This window comes from Plasmodium coatneyi, chromosome 4, assembly GCF_001680005.1.
Source record: "Plasmodium coatneyi strain Hackeri chromosome 4, complete sequence".
Classification (NCBI taxonomy): domain Eukaryota; phylum Apicomplexa; class Aconoidasida; order Haemosporida; family Plasmodiidae; genus Plasmodium; species Plasmodium coatneyi.
Window position 1 is genome coordinate 246,347 of NC_033559.1, and position 15,803 is coordinate 262,149.

The 15,803-nt window shown below is 43.1% G+C and overlaps 5 protein-coding genes across 5 annotated transcripts; 2 read left to right on the forward strand and 3 right to left on the reverse strand.

The window, feature by feature from the left end:
* Positions 1-3,346: 3,346 nt before the first annotated feature.
* Positions 3,347-6,745, forward strand: PCOAH_00006590 (Origin recognition complex 1 protein; the record flags this gene model as incomplete). The annotated part of the gene is made up of 1 exon (XM_020057469.1): positions 3,347-6,745. The coding sequence occupies one exon, from the start codon at positions 3,347-3,349 to the stop codon at positions 6,743-6,745; it is 3,399 nt and encodes a 1,132-aa protein (XP_019913041.1).
* A 508-nt stretch (positions 6,746-7,253) lies between these two features.
* On the reverse strand, positions 7,254-7,955 carry PCOAH_00006600 (Uncharacterized protein; the record flags this gene model as incomplete). Its single annotated transcript, XM_020057470.1, has 2 exons — positions 7,254-7,364; positions 7,533-7,955. The coding sequence occupies 2 exons, from the start codon at positions 7,953-7,955 to the stop codon at positions 7,254-7,256; spliced, it is 534 nt and encodes a 177-aa protein (XP_019913054.1).
* An 822-nt stretch (positions 7,956-8,777) lies between these two features.
* Positions 8,778-9,358, forward strand: PCOAH_00006610 (Signal recognition particle subunit SRP14; the record flags this gene model as incomplete). The annotated part of the gene is made up of 2 exons (XM_020057471.1): positions 8,778-8,880; positions 9,150-9,358. The coding sequence occupies 2 exons, from the start codon at positions 8,778-8,780 to the stop codon at positions 9,356-9,358; spliced, it is 312 nt and encodes a 103-aa protein (XP_019913148.1).
* Positions 9,359-9,842: 484 nt separating this feature from the next.
* PCOAH_00006620 (Uncharacterized protein) lies at positions 9,843-12,224 on the reverse strand (the record flags this gene model as incomplete). The annotated part of the gene is made up of 1 exon (XM_020057472.1): positions 9,843-12,224. One exon carries the CDS (start codon positions 12,222-12,224, stop codon positions 9,843-9,845), a length of 2,382 nt encoding a protein of 793 aa, XP_019913243.1.
* Positions 12,225-13,678: 1,454 nt separating this feature from the next.
* PCOAH_00006630 (DsRNA binding protein) lies at positions 13,679-15,304 on the reverse strand (the record flags this gene model as incomplete). Its single annotated transcript, XM_020057473.1, has 1 exon — positions 13,679-15,304. One exon carries the CDS (start codon positions 15,302-15,304, stop codon positions 13,679-13,681), a length of 1,626 nt encoding a protein of 541 aa, XP_019913349.1.
* Positions 15,305-15,803: the final 499 nt, after the last annotated feature.

Consider the following 15,803-nt stretch of genomic DNA (forward strand, 5'->3'; position numbering starts at 1 on the left):
ATGAATGGCAATGTATGCAATATATAATTAGAGGGGCAATATATTTGAGTGCCCAGAATTAAAGCGCCGCAGCTTCTGGGTTAAGAAGGAGCTGAACATAGCTCATATATTTTCGCGCTTCAAAAATTGGCGCTCAATATTTGCGAGAATAGGGGCCCAAACTGTGCGCGGACCGTACGTGCAGTACAGTACGCTATAATATATAGCAAGCACAAGCTGGTAATATATGCCGATAAATAATGTACATTAATTACGGCGCGCAATTTTTAAATGTACGATATAAAAATATAATATGTGCTTATTTTATGTGATTTATTTTTTGCCCCCCGTTTATATATATGCCGCATAAATGCCCGTAACTGTCATCGTATTTTTTTTTTAATATATAAAACCTGCGCCTCAGTTTATGCGTACTGCTCATGCGCTTTTAGTGGCTTATTCCCCTTGATGGGAGCTCCTGCATCATATGGTATGCTTAAATGTGGTACTATAATACGTTTATATTTTTACGTATCCATTTTTTGCATATAATTAAACATTACGCATACGTGTCATGCCCGTGGCCCTTTTTTTTTTTTCAAGCCCCCGCGCATATATAATACAAATGTATCCCTTTGCGGTACGCCCAATAATATATTGCCCGTGAACCACGTTATATGCGAACAATTTTAATCGCAAAACAAACTACATAACTGAATCGTCCCTTACAGGAGATTATTTTTATTTAATCATTTCTTCTTAGTGGAGGCATTACTTTTTATTTACTAACATTAACCATCCCGTGGAATGTTTTTTTTTCCCTTTTTTTTATTTTTTCGTATCATTTTGCTTTTTTATATGGTTGTACTTTTTGCCCAGCTTATAACCCATCGGGCGTAGCGTATTTTTGCGCCCATATGCCCGAACGTAAACGTAAGTGGGGGGATGGGCAAACCGGTAAGTTGGCAAACGGACAAATGGGCCAACCGACAAATTTATACCCTGTTGGCTCTCTTCTTGAAAAAAAAAAGGTGAATAAAAATTTCCCAGCGAATTTCGCGCACTTTAACCTCCTATTCCTGAGTGAACAACTTTGTCTAAACAGATTAACCAGCATAGGGATTACCCGCGGGGGGTATGCCATTTCTGCCAGGGCAGCTTAACTGGAGTATATATCGTTGTACCAACCGCCTGGGCATATATATGTGTGGTTTTCCCTCGCCCATCTTTACTCCATCTGTTTATGAGAAGTGTTGGACGTAGCTTAGCATACCACAAGGGAGTTCAATTTTCCGCTATGCAAATGCGCATATTATTCGCATAGGTCTATTTCCCCCCTTATTTGGTTCTTCCCATTTCCGCCATTTCACCTGCAACGAATTTGCCAAGGGGTACCTTTGGCAGATATAAGGTGTGTTCTGAAGAGATTCACCAAGGGGGTTATTATTTTTTCCTTTTTCTTTTTTCCATCAAGAGGGATGACAGAATAATGTAAAAGTCCCCCCTCAACTATTTTCACCTCTCATGTCCACGCAACAAAATGGTGTAGTGGCAAACACATCACGTGGAAAAATCCCCCCATGAGTTAATGTACATGTGGCCAACAGTTCACACCAGGGATAAAAGGCACGCGGTAACTCACTTTTCTGTACCCTTAGTGGAAAAATTTTCCGATAATTGCGCTCCACATTTTCCCACCCCCATTGAATTTAACACGCACGACCGTTCGCATATTGTAGACTCTCGAACAGACTCGTTCTCATACGCATAACATACGATTAGGTACATGCAGGGGGGTGTAATAAAATCACAAATGGAGCGTAGTTTCTTCACCCCTCCTTGAATGTACACTTGGAAAATAGTACTCTCTTTCCTTTGTGCCATTCGCACACCGCGTAATGATAAATCAATGTGCAAGCAAATATTCCCTTCTTTTACGTATAATATTTGGCGGTTAAAGAAAAAAGCAGAAAAAAAAAATTATTATGACTCTTGATGGGAAAGCAGCAAAAGGTTAACCACTTAGATGGGTCATTGTTCTTACACATTTTCAACACATAACCATCGCTTGTTTTTTTTTTTTCTATGATGGGAAAAAAACTGCTAACTTTTTGCTCCACGAAATTGGTTAGCAAAAATTGTTAACACTAACTTTGTTGTGAAAAAAAAAAAAAAAGTATGTTCTTTTGTCATTCTCGCTAAAGGGCACATACATAAATGCGAACCTCGTTGCCACCAAAATGGAACTCGTGTCATCACATATAAAATGTTTACCCAAAAAATGAACAATTAACATACTGCCAGTGGTGTGCGTGCGTGCCGGCGAATCGTCGTCCGTACTGCACAGAACAAGTGCAGAAGGATAAAATTCGAATACCAGCCACAGCTGCAATCCGAACTTAACAGACGGAGAACATATCCCTTTCTCTTTTTTAATTCTCAAAAAGGGAGAAAAAAAAGAGCCCCTCCTAAAAAAAGAGAGACTTTTGCGCGAAGTGCTGCGTAAGGAATGTCGTGCGAAACGGCAAATCAGGAAGTATAAAAAAGTGCAATTTTGCACACGCAAGGTGGTATGCCCGCATTTTTACATGCCGCGTGAGCGCTTTTTGCGTATTTTTTGCTTATACATTTTTTTTTTCTTTCCACTCCCCGTTACACGCACTTCACACACATCCAAATGGTAAGGGCTTTTCCAAGAAGGTTTGCTATGCCTGTCTACGGCAGTGCAAGTATGCGTTTTTTCGCGAAAAAAAAAAAGCAGACGGGTGAAGCTTCAACACGCAGTAGCTACATAATTCCTTGCGTGCGATACAGTCCTGAGCACATCCGGGAAAAGGTTGCTCAAAATCGTGAAATCCGTTCCTACAAATGAACCGCAAAGAAAAATAATGTCAAGCTTTGCTAGAGATGTGTGTACACTCCTGTTAGAATATCTTCCTGTCAAGAGCTTAATTAGTATAATGAAAAGCAGTTTCCATCTTGAAGTATTTTTTTTTTTTTTTTTTTTTTTTTCTCCTTTTAAAATACAAAAATAAATTTAGCTAACTCATTTTGAGAACTTACACACTTGGTGTTACCCCCATTTTGGCGTTAATTTTCCACAAATTTACATAAAACAGGGAAAGGTAAAATTCCTTTAGCGACAAACCTGACGAAGGTGTGCAAAGTGGGAACTACACATCGCAAAAGGCAGATGGTAAAGCTGACCCTTTGGGAGGAAAAAATGTAAAAAAAAAGAAAAAGTGACAATTCTCCATTTTTCCCTTCCAACGTTTTTCCAACACAGTGCATCCTCATTGCATGTTTTAAAAAAAAAAAAACTTCAACGTGGTAACATACAATTGTGCGTAACCTCTTTTTTAAAAAAATGACTCCAAATAAAAAAAACCACAAAAACTACGAATCTCACAAATCCCTCCAATCTCGGGAAGATCGCGAAAGCCACCATTTTCGCAAGGTTCACAATTTTCACCTGAACGATAACGAAATTTTGAGCCCTACCAAAGGAGGCATAAAATTAGATGTGAACAAACTGAGCATATTAAGTTTTTCTGGCACACCAAGAAAGGAGGAACAGAAAAAAAAGGAAAGCCGCCTCCCCAATTATGAGCAAATTCAAAATAACACCCTAGACTTTTACATTCCATTAAATGAAAGAAGTGACACACCTAAGAAAAATATAAGCAACGTCACTACGACTGAAAAAACGAAGAATCAGAAAGAAAAACACAGCTTCGACTCGTCCTCTTCGTCTTTCTTTTCCTCCCCTTATTCATCCCATTCGTGCGTATCGGATAGCAGTTCTTCCGTGCTTAGTCCAAGTGCCATCCACGAACCCCAGGTGACGCACTTCATCATATCCTCGGACACCACACCCCGGAAGGCGGCAATAAGTGAAAGTCCAAGAAAACAAACCGGAGTTACAAACACACAGAATTATGACCGCATGAGAAGATCGCCCAGAAACCTAAGCACAAGTAAATCCAGCACAGAAAAAGATAGCTACAAGAAGAAGGATGGCGAGGGAAGGAAAGAAAAAAAAAGAAACTCCAAGGAAACCAAGGTGAATAACTCTTATGACAATGTGCGAACCCTCAGGAGCGCAACGAAGGAGAAATCACTGAGGAGCAAATCGCAGAAGGACGAAAAGAAAGTGGTCAGCGGGACGCGCTCTAGTGTGCTGCTCAAGAGGAAAAGCCAGTGCCTATGGAAGGATTCGTACGTGTATCAAAACCTGCTGAAGAGGGCGAAAACCGGGGTACCCCGGAAAAGTGGCCGCAGCGACAACCGAAGCAACCGAAGAAACGAAAGTGATGATGAAGACGATAGCGGAAGTACCGGCCAGAGCAGCGCCAGACCCAGCACAAGGAGCAGCTCCTCGGTCCGGAGGCAGACGCAGAGACAGACGCAGAAAAAGAACCGGCCACTTAGACACGCCGCAACGATTAACAAGCGAAGCAGCATGCTACCCGTGAGAGAGCAGAAAAACAGAGGCGACAACGAGGAGAAAGAACAACACAAAGAATTTACAATCGAAGAAGTGGAAAAGCTTACCAAAGACGCTTCCATAAAACTCGTAGAGAAAAACTCCTGCCAGTATGAGGACGGCGTGATTTACGAAAGTTTATTCATCAACCAGGTGAAGTACAGCATTGGAGACGACGTGCTGCTTTTTTGCATGGGTAGCGGTGAAGGCGGCACCGGGACAAGCGGCACCACCACCCGCCAACCGAGCAAGAACAAGAACAAACAGAAGAATGGGTACCAACTGAGGAAGGGCAAAATATCAAGTTTCTACCAAAACGAAGAAACCAACCAGGTAGAGGCAGAAGTGTGCATATACATTGACCAACACGACGCCGCATGTATAAGGGAGCTGTGCGAAAAGCAAAAATCCAGACGGTCCAAGGCAGACTTCGAAGTATTCCTAGACGAAAAAACGAGAAATTTCTACCTACTAGGAAATATAGACTTTAAAATAGTAGATGCGAAAATGATTTTAAAAAAAATCAACGTATACAATGAGAAGAGTCTCTACGATGAGGACAAAACGTCCAAACAGGGAAAGGACAAGTTCCTTTGCACGCACTACGTAAAAGAAAGAGAAGAAAGAATATGCGACGTGCAGAACAGTGAACATTGGGATAATATGGTCCTGGGTTCTAGTGACCTGTACTATTCCTTCTCCAACGGGAAAAAGAGCAGCAAAAATAAGTCTCTCAAAATGATTATAGAAAAGCTCAAGGTGAACGAAGCAGGGGGGGTGAATAACCAAAGCGATAACGCTACAGTCAGTCCTAGCAACACTGCCACTAGTAGCAAAACACGAAGCAGCAACAAACGAACGGGCAGTACACTCAAGGCGACCCCAACCAGGGGAAGCACACCCAAGCAGAGTGCACAAAAGAACGCTAAGGTGGACATAAATAATTTCATAAAACAGGACCAAGAAAATTACTACGTGAATCTGCTACGCAATATCACAGACCCCACAGATAAGGCCATCCGAATGATGCAGCTGGATGTAGTCCCAAAGTACCTCCCCTGCAGGGAAAAGGAAATAAAAGAAGTCCACGGATTCCTCGAATCAGGTATTAAACAATCAGGCAGTAATCAAATCCTATACATTAGTGGAATGCCAGGAACGGGAAAAACAGCCACAGTATATAGTGTGATCCAACTGCTCCAACACAAGACGAAGCAAAAATTGTTACCCGAATTTAACGTCTTCGAAATAAACGGAATGAACGTAGTCCACCCGAATGCAGCGTATCAAGTGCTCTACAAACAGCTCTTCAATAAAAAACCACCAAATGCCTTAAACGCCTTTAAAATGCTAGACAGACTTTTTAACCAAAATAAAAAGGACAACCGAAATGTATCCATCCTTATAATAGACGAGATAGACTACCTGATCACGAAAACGCAAAAGGTCCTGTTCACTCTCTTTGACTGGCCAACGAAGGTAAACAGCAAACTCGTTTTAATAGCCATTTCGAACACCATGGATTTGCCTGAACGGTTAATACCCAGATGTAGGTCTCGTCTAGCATTTGGCCGATTAGTGTTCAGTCCATATAAGGGAGACGAAATAGAAAAAATTATAAAAGAACGATTGGAAAATTGTAAAGAAATTATCGACCATACGGCTATACAACTATGTGCGAGGAAAGTGGCCAACGTGTCTGGCGATATCAGAAAGGCGTTACAAATATGCAGAAAGGCCTTCGAAAATAAAAGGGGACAAAAAATAGTACCAAGAGATATTACCGAAGCGACCAACCAACTGTTCGATTCACCACTCACCAATGCAATAAATTACTTGCCGTGGCCATTTAAAATGTTCCTCACCTGTGTTATCGTAGAATTAAGAATGCTCAACGATTTTATCATACCCTATAAGAAGGTTCTAAACAGATATAGGGTTCTTGTCGAAACAAGTGGCAAGTACATAGGCATGTGCAGCAATGCAGAGCTATTTAAAATTATGCTAGACAAGTTGGTAAAAATGGGCATCCTGCTCATTCGTCCTTATATACCCCTTGAAAGTTTGGCAAAAAATAAAAACAAAGAAACTCTCCTTGGGTTCAACGAATCGTCTAAGAAGAACGGTCCAGAGGGGAGCAAATCCACCAGGACGCAAGTCAGCGCAGAAATAGATAAAGAATCTGGAGACATGGGTTTGGAGCTCAACGTCGAAACGCAGCTCATCATCACCGCCCTCATGAAGGATGCCGAGTGTTCACAGAAACTCAACTTTTACTAATCATCTGTGGGGGTAAACACCGGCAATCATTTCGAAGCAGATACGTGTGCGTACCTACGATGTTCGCTTATTCCTTTTACCCCCGCTGGAGTGCATTTTTTTCGTGACGTCTCCCACTGTGCCCACCTCAACTTTGCAGACCACAAGTGGGGAAGCACTCATTCACGTCGTTCTTTTTTTCCGTTTTAACCAATTTGACTCAACGTTGGTACGAAAAGGGTCCACCCTAATCGTGCCCCATTTTGAAAGAAAAAAAAAAAAAATTCTCTTTTAAATTTAAAAAGGCAAGCACCACATGGAACCGCCACTTTGTGTGCACATGTTTTACAAAAAAAAAGAAAAAAAAAATGTGATGCAGCGGGGCATCAAAACATTTTATGCGTCATATACTTCCTTCCGGAGAATGCTCTACGGCATGTCCAGATCTGTGCTGTCTGTGCAAACGCCCCTTCACTACGCATAGCAACAGGTGGAAAAACCACCTCCACGTGGAGCATCTCCCTCAATGTCATCCCTTCCGCTGCTTTTTCTTCTTCTTAACGTAGTCAATAATTTTTTTCACCGAGTGGGAGTTCTCGTCTGAATCATCGCTGCTCTCCATTATTCGTTTCTTCTTAACCTGAAGAGGGGTGCAAAGGGAAAAGTGACCGAATAGGCACTATATGAAGGGACCGCTTATATATCTTTGTTACTTTTCTTTTTTTGAATCATTGGGGGAAATCGCGTAGGGATAGGCAAGTGGACCCATGTTAGAGGGGTTCCCCCTGCGGACGCCACTCCACCTTACGTTCAAATTGGTGAACACATTCCGGCTAGGTTTCCCAAAAGTCGACTCCTTCCCACTATTCCTATCGTTACTCATTTTTTTTTTAAAAATAAAATTTTTAAGATTGTCTACCACAGCTTTATTACACCCCTTATTAGCCTTCCCATCCACGCGATTGTTCGAATTAGCATTTTCCTTTTTTTGCAACTTTTCTGTACTTGCCATTTTTGTGCTTCTGCACGTCTTTGCATTTGGGGAAATTCCCCCCACTCCATCATATCCTTTCTCAGCCTCATCTACTTCCTCATCGTCGTCCCCCTCATCATGCGCCATATACGCATCATACTTTGTGCACTCCTCATAATTCGCACTTATCTTACTAATGAGTTCTTCGACTCCCTTGTCCCCCACAAACTCAAGGTCACTTGTCAGCGGCGGGCCCATGGTTGGCTATTCACACAATGGAATATGTACCCACAGGAAAGGGAGATTTGCCGTCCATCATGCGAATCGAAGAGCAGGTATGCACACATACGTGCATTCGCATGAACAGACGTATCAATGCAGGGAACTACGTCATTATAGAAGACTGTTACTTCTGCATGTCGGTTAAGGACGGGGACAAAGTACAGTAAAGTAGGAGTAGTCCCTACGTGGGTATCACCACATAGGCATCACCTGCGAGGATACTTCCAACCCGAGTGTACCATTTTATGTCCCCCTTTTTTCCACCCCCCGGAAAAAAGATCCATTTCGTGCGTGCCTATTGCTGTTACAGCCGCTGAAGGTTTATTGCTACTTGTAAGCCATTTTTTTTTTTTTTTCTTTTTCCTTCGCACTCTGAGAATATGCAGCAGAGTGATGCTTTTTATTTTGATCGCCGAAATGGGAAGAACCGCTAAGATGACATGGGAAGGATATTTCTTTTTTTTTTTTTTTTTTACATTTGGTGGAGAATTCCCCGATTTGTAAATTCAATTAACCCACCGCACTGCAATTCCGACCGGAATTAAGTGCCCCCCCATTCTTTACAATAATTTCTCAAGCGCTTAAGATTAAAAAATTTTTTTTTTTTCCCAACTTTGCTACATGGGGGTATAATAACCCATTGGTCCTACTCATTCATTTTGCTGAAACAGATATGAAGCTACGAATTAAGGAATAAAAAATTCCTTTTTTTTTCGAGCAACTTCTCTCCACCAGTGAAGCGGCAACGATATAAATGTATCCACACGGAACAAACGCGTAGTGAGAGTTAAAGCGAAAATGGTCCTACTAAGCAACGCTGCGTTCATTGAAGAGCTGAACAAACTATGTGGAGTGGTGGACGAGAAGAAAAAAACGTCCATTTGGATTACCATGAAAAAAGGTAAGTACAGACAAGAGAGGGTTGGGAGTTGCTTTTCTTCTCCATTTGTGCCAACTGTATGGCATCCAAATGGGGATAGACCCCTCAGCCAAGCGGCGCCAATACATGTGTACCTACACGTGCCTACGAACATTACACACATGTATTGCTATTAAGAAAATGCATACATAGCAAATGATGCACTGCGAGTAACACATAGTGGATAATTCACATGACGAACTCTGTCCCTCCCCCTTTTTCCCTCACCGGGTGAATTACCCACAATACAGTCAAAAGAAACACCCTGAAGAACGTCATCGCCAAAAAGGAAAACTCGGACAAGAAAAATAAAAGGACCAACAAGGATGATAAACAGAGCAACAAAAAATACTTCTGCTTGGTTAGGGCCACCGATGGGAAGAAAAAAAAAATTTCAACACACGTATACGATAATGTCATTAATTTTTCCCAAGAGCTGAGTAGCATCATGCGTAGTTAGCACGTGGCCATTTCGTCAAATTGGAAGACGTGTCACATCGTCGTGGTGCCAGCGAACATACCAACTTTATCCCCTTTTATGCCCCCTCAAGGACAGACCGAAAAAGGAGAGCATATCATTTTTTAGCCATTTCACATGTTCCAAATGAAGAAGGAAAAAAGTAACATTTGTAAATGAACAGATTGAACAGTGGAAACTACTGTGGTGGGCGCGCCACAAAAAAAAAATAAATAAATAAAATACACACAATGGTTGCTGCAACGGCAATCGCAGTGGGGCTTGCTAGCCGAATTGCAAAGGTAAAACTCCCGTTGGCTCACCACCCCGTGCACAATTCGTACTAACACCTCTTTTCCCGCTAACGCTGTAATTGATGTGGTTCATAGAGGATTATTCGCCAATTCGCACGGGTATGAGGATCTCCTTCATCCTGTCCAGGTGGAACACATCCCTCCTTGGGAACGCATCGAATCATCTCCCCCCCCTATGGACCGCCCTGCACGTCCTGCTCCTGGGAGACAAAATCGGTGAGCACTCGGAAGGCCTTCTTGGACGTCTTCAAATATGCATACAGTTTATACGTTAGTATTTTTTTCACCTTCTGCATCTGCACACCTGACAGGTGGATGCTATCCATAAAACTTAAAAACTGCAAAATGTGATCGTCTTGATTTTCTATGGCGTTTTTATAAACTTCCGGGAGGTAGAGGCATTCATATTTCTGACTCTGCTGCGTGTTCTTGTATGTGCCTTCTCCGGGGGGCAATTGCTTCCCATCGGAGTTGTAATGAGTGTCATCCAAATGGTTGGAGCAATCCTCTTCGTGTTGTTCCCCACCAGCGGTTTCGTCTCCCCCTTCGGATGAGCAACTCGGGGTGGGAAACTCCGTCAGAAAAAACTTCGACGGACTCAGCAAATAGTAGACGTAGTCAGTGAATGAACTGGAAAGGTTGGCCATGTCAAATGGTTTGCCACCCGTACCTTCGTTCTTCTCCTCAGTCGAACCTACATCGTTCGTAGTACTCCCACCGGAAGTAGTTGTACTCTTGTCGATGCAGCGGGACAGGGCACCACTTGGCGACTTGAGCAAAAGGGGAAAGTTTGCCCCCCCGGATAAACCCACTGAGTGGAACAAACTGGTTTTACACTTCAAAGGAAACGCAAAGAGGTCACACTTCTTACTGTTAAAAGAGATCCTGCTCTTTCGGAGACACCTCCCCTGGTTCGCATTCAAGATGTTATAAGGAGCAAGCTGGATGTTCCTCGTATCTCCAAAAATAATAATATTCGTCTCGGTGTAAACATACACATTCGTGTCAATGACGTTCTCTATTTTGAGACTCCTTGTGACTAAATGCACATCCAAATTTTTGGAATTAAAAAAAGTAGAGATCATTTCTATGGCTAGCGAAATGATACAGCAATTTACGCACAAATGAATTTTCAAATATTCTACCTTCGAAAAAATAAAAATATTGCACTCTTTGCAGTTACTTATGTTTACGATATTTTTGTCACTCGTTATGTAAATAGTCTTTCCCTGCATATTCTTTATCTCAAAAATATCGTTCTTAATATTTTCGATGCCGTAGTGGGGTCCATTTGTATCGTTACTACTGCAAGGGGGTGTAGTTGAAGAGAGACTCTGCCCGTTGTGTGATAACCCCTTGGCCATTTCATCCCCCACACAATCCGTCATACATAAGTTGCTTAACAACCACGTTAGGATCTCCTTCGTTTTGTACAAAATTTTTGGCTCATTCTTCTGTAGGTACTTCTCATACACATTGGTATGGTCATTTGTGTCTATTATAAAATCGAGCAGAAAGAGATGTTCGCTTTTAAAGTAGAGGGGTGTATCCGTGAGGGTGCTACTATTGACAATATCCGTTGCGCATAAAAAGGCAATAAGGTAGGTCTTCAAAAAATGCTTGTAATTCTTCCCACAGAAATGGAAAAAATCCGACAGGTTCGATTTGGACATACCACTACTTGGACTGTTACTCCCATTCAGGCTGCTACTTCCTACACCATTGACAACACCACCTAATCCAGACGAAGAGTTGGATATGGATCTGGGAGAACTGCCAAAGTGGGGCCAACTGTCTTCGCTCAAATTTTTGTCGTACTTCCTCTTCACATTATCTATTTTCAAAAATTGCAAAATTATAAAAAATATGACCAACTCTATGCACACCTCTTCGTCTAGCCAATTTTCATTCCACGCGTCGGCAGGACTGTCTCCCTTTGCCCCGTCTTTCCCTCCACCGCAATGCTTGTTGGGGGCTACGTCAGCCACAATACTGCTGTCCATATGGATGCCTACTTTGCCAAATTGACTACTACCATTGGTGTGACTCGAACTGAGAGAAGTCACCCCGCTTGTATCGTCCCGCCAGTTTGGTTTATCACTCTCCTGATGCCCCTCTCCCCCCCTTCGGTCACCCCCCTGCTTATGCAACTCCTCCAGCGACGCGTTAAATATCGTCTTCTGCCCATTGACGTTGTTCTTCTTCTTTACGCTCTGCAAAGTTATACTTAAGAGGATCCACAGAGATTTGCAGACATTATGGGTAAAGTTGGCTGAACAAATATTGTCTTGTCCTTTTATGGCTTCATTGTAACTTAGCCAACTATCCAAAGTGACATACATTTGATCATCGTGGTGCACACTCCCACCATCCTCTTTCTTTCCTTTCGAATTTTTAAAATGCTCATATAAATTTTTCAAATAAATTAGTAAAACGCTTTCCTCTATCTTGTTCGTTGTGTATATAACCGCATGGTCGAAGATTTCCTTTCTTAAAAAGAGAGAATTTGTTTCCTTGTCTGCTCTGGTCCTCACATCACCTTTGTTTGTTTCCATTTTGTGCCTGTCACAGGGGGTCGCTGCTTTGTACCTTCCTCATTGATCAGCGTAAGCGCCTTAATTTCTGTGCCCACTAACTGCGCTTTACCTCCTCTCTCCTTACCTTTAAGAATGGGCATTTATCTGCCTACTTATTTGTACAATTATTACCCTTTATGTCCTCCTTTTGTGATCATCCGGTATTCCTCCCTCGAGCAGGAAAAACTCCCCTTCACTCATTAGACCTTCCTTGCCCGTCCCTCTGTTCGGTTGGGCGGGGATCTCCTTCAGCGGGAAAATCTGCGAACACACACAAGTGTACAAATTGGGCCTTTATTTACGCCTTCCTCCCATTTCCTTCCTTTTTTTTTCACTTCATTGCCCCCTTTTTCGGATAAGGTTTCCCCAATTGTGCAAAAAATCCACCAGAGTAGTAAACAAGTGCAAAGGTGCACGCCTGCGCGAGGGCATGAGTTCACTTTCTTGCATGCAGATAGGCGCTCGGTTAGCAGCCCGCATGTCGGCATGCCCCTAACCCACCGCAGTACGAATGAGTAGCCTCTACAGTTGCGTGGGATTGGGGCGCTAAATTAGTTTTACTTGCATAGGTTTAGGCAAATGTGTGTTTACCCCTGCGAGCGCCAGAGTGCCCCAAGTAAGTCCTTGTCGAATTTTCTTTTTCCCCATTTCCCACGTTTGAGAGTTGGCGCAATGCCCCCGATGTTCCCCCTTAGAAAAGAATTCCTTACGTATGAAGAAGTGAAATGGGCGGCCAGGGAACCGTCCAGGCTTCACCATTTCTATTACAACTTCTGTGTTGATGTCCTTCCCACTTAACCGGTCCCTGTTCCCAACCGAACGTAAAGTTAAGGATGGAATGTCTCCTTTTAACCAAATGGGCGTCAGTGCGAGGTGGGTAAATCAGCTGCGAAGTACCCATTGGAGTGGCTCCCCACAGCGCCAAGCGTGTGCAACACATGAATGGTGGGTCCCCTACTACTGAAGATGTCCCCGCGGGTGCGATCCAAAAGATCAGGAAAAGAGTAGATGGTAAGGAGGAAACACAAATTTTACCTAAGTGGAAATCACTCCCACGGCCCCCTTGACGGAGGAACCAACGGGAAGACTACTCCCCTTTTGATCGAATCAGACAAATATACTTTTAGGGAAGGTAAAAATTTACGAATGAGTTAGCGTGCGCCAGGATAGAAAACAAAGGAAGTGACACTTGTGAGGGCAGCCCTCATGAAGAGTTCACATCCTCCGCTTGGGGGAACCCTCTACATGGCTGTAACCACCTCCATGGTACCGCTCCAACGAAAGGGTTGCTATTCCTTACAGAAAAATAGAAAAATAAACGTGTCCTTGTGGATGACATGGGGAATTGCCCATGTGCAATGCAAATCCTGTGGTGGGTGGAAGCGGCCTATACAAATTTTATCACATCACCGCTTCTCCACTTTTGCACCCCCCTAAAGCAAGCGCAAGGACCCCACCTCGGGCACAGCCACCTGCAGTACTCTGCCCGAAGCTGCCCTGAAAATTCTGTCAAAGATGGAGAGACTTCCCTCATCGACGCACTTTAAATTTAAAATCGAAATGAGGATTCCGTCAGCCTGATTTTCTATAGCTAGCTGTTCTGCTTGTCTCAAAAAAAGGAAAAAGTTCCTCATCACCAATTTTGTCTGTTCTTCTTTGGTGGCCACTCCTTCGTATGAGATGTTAATATATTTTAGGAAGTCCCCCTGGTGGTGTTCAAAAGAGTTGCCTATGTCTAGAAGGACGCACTTCGCCAAGGAGATGCTTCCAATTGGCTTCTTACCCGTTGACCCACTTTGGTCTCCTCCATCCGGTGCATTATCCAGTAGGTACGTCGAAACGACAGGACTATAATGTGTGAGCAATAGACCTGGGCTCACCTCATTCGGCATCACCTCCTCTGCAGTGTTGCCACTTAAGCAGCTGGAAAGGCAACTGTTCAGCACGCCCTTTACTGACCCGTTTAGTGCACCTTCCGATTGGGTATTCATTTTGCCACCCAAGTGTGCACCTTCCCCCCCACGCAAAATGGCCACATTTTCAAACTTAATTTTTTCGTACAAATCAACCTGTATATCTCTGAGCAAAGGAGAGGATCTGAGGGCCTCCTCAATCTCCTCCTTGGTGTACTTTCCCCTCCGATAAATTCGGATACGATAGTCGTACAGGTTCTTGTATTTGAGGATTTTTCCCAAAAGGGAGGGTTCACTCGTCCTAGGCAATTCATCTCCCATTTTTGACACATTATCCTCCACATCTTCCCCCCCCGCAATGGTCTCAAACAGACCTTTCAACTTGTCGTAAACTTCCACGTCGGTCACGGATGACGGTGTCCCCGTGACTTTGCGCAAAAACTCCATTTCGTCTGTGTATTCCTTTTCGTATTCTTCATCGGTGGTGACTTCCTCTAGTTGGGTCTCCTCACAAGTTTGATCCCCTCCCGTCAATCGGTTCGGTTTTATTACCCCCACCCTCCTATACTTGACCAGCTTCAAAACGGTGGACTCAATACCTATGTCACACTGCCCATCGTCGAAGATGAGAATATCCTCTTTTTCAAATTCTTCGAACACATGAGTAGACGTGGTAGGACTGATGTGTTGGAACTTATTGGCGGACGGAGCTGCGATTGGCACTTGGCTCACTTTTATGATCTCCATGGCGATGTTATTCCTTGGCATTCTTACAGCACAAAACCCCGTATGCGCCGTGAGGATTAAAGGCACCTCCTTTTTCGCCTTCGCAATTATTGACAAAGGGCCAGGCCAAAAATATTTACCTAACGTATATATAGTAAACTTTTCAAACACATTCACATGGTACAGTTGGTCAAACGCTTGCTTTATGTCATACACATGAGAAATGATAGGATCACTTACGGGTCTATTCTTCATCTGAAATATGTTCCTTAGAGATTTCTCACTAAGGGAGTTCCCTCCTAATCCGTAAACCGTTTCTGTTGGCATTCCCACCAGGCAATCCGCCTTAATGTGGGCCTTTAACTTTCTCCTCAATTGGTCATCGTGAAACAAATCCGATCCTTGGAATATTTTCGCCATTGGGGGGAAATTCCAACTTCTGATGAACCAGTATAGTGTTATCTTCACAGAACAGATCACAGATAGACTCCTTAAAGTTGCCACTCCTTTGCATAGCTTATCTCTACGTGTTTAAAAAAACATCCATCCGAAAATTATGCATCAATCTATGTAAAATTGTCCTGATGGTTGATGGTGGGGCTTCTGTGCCACTTCTCTGCACGGGAATGACTATGCAGTGGGAGGGTTGCCAAGTCAAATTGGTCGTTCTCTGTTTTCCTTGTTTTACCACCGCGGTTGTTTCATATATTGTCCCTTTTCAACCTTATGAAGAGACTCCCTCGCGGTAAATATGCTCTATACCCCATAAATGGAGATTACATCGAACATGCAGTGAAGTGGGTTATCCACTTATCATACCACGTCACCCGAATTATTTTCTCCTTCATGCACAGGTGGGTTTCATCTAAAAAAGAAAAAAAAAAATTACCCTTATATATCGTGGTGATCGAACGGACCA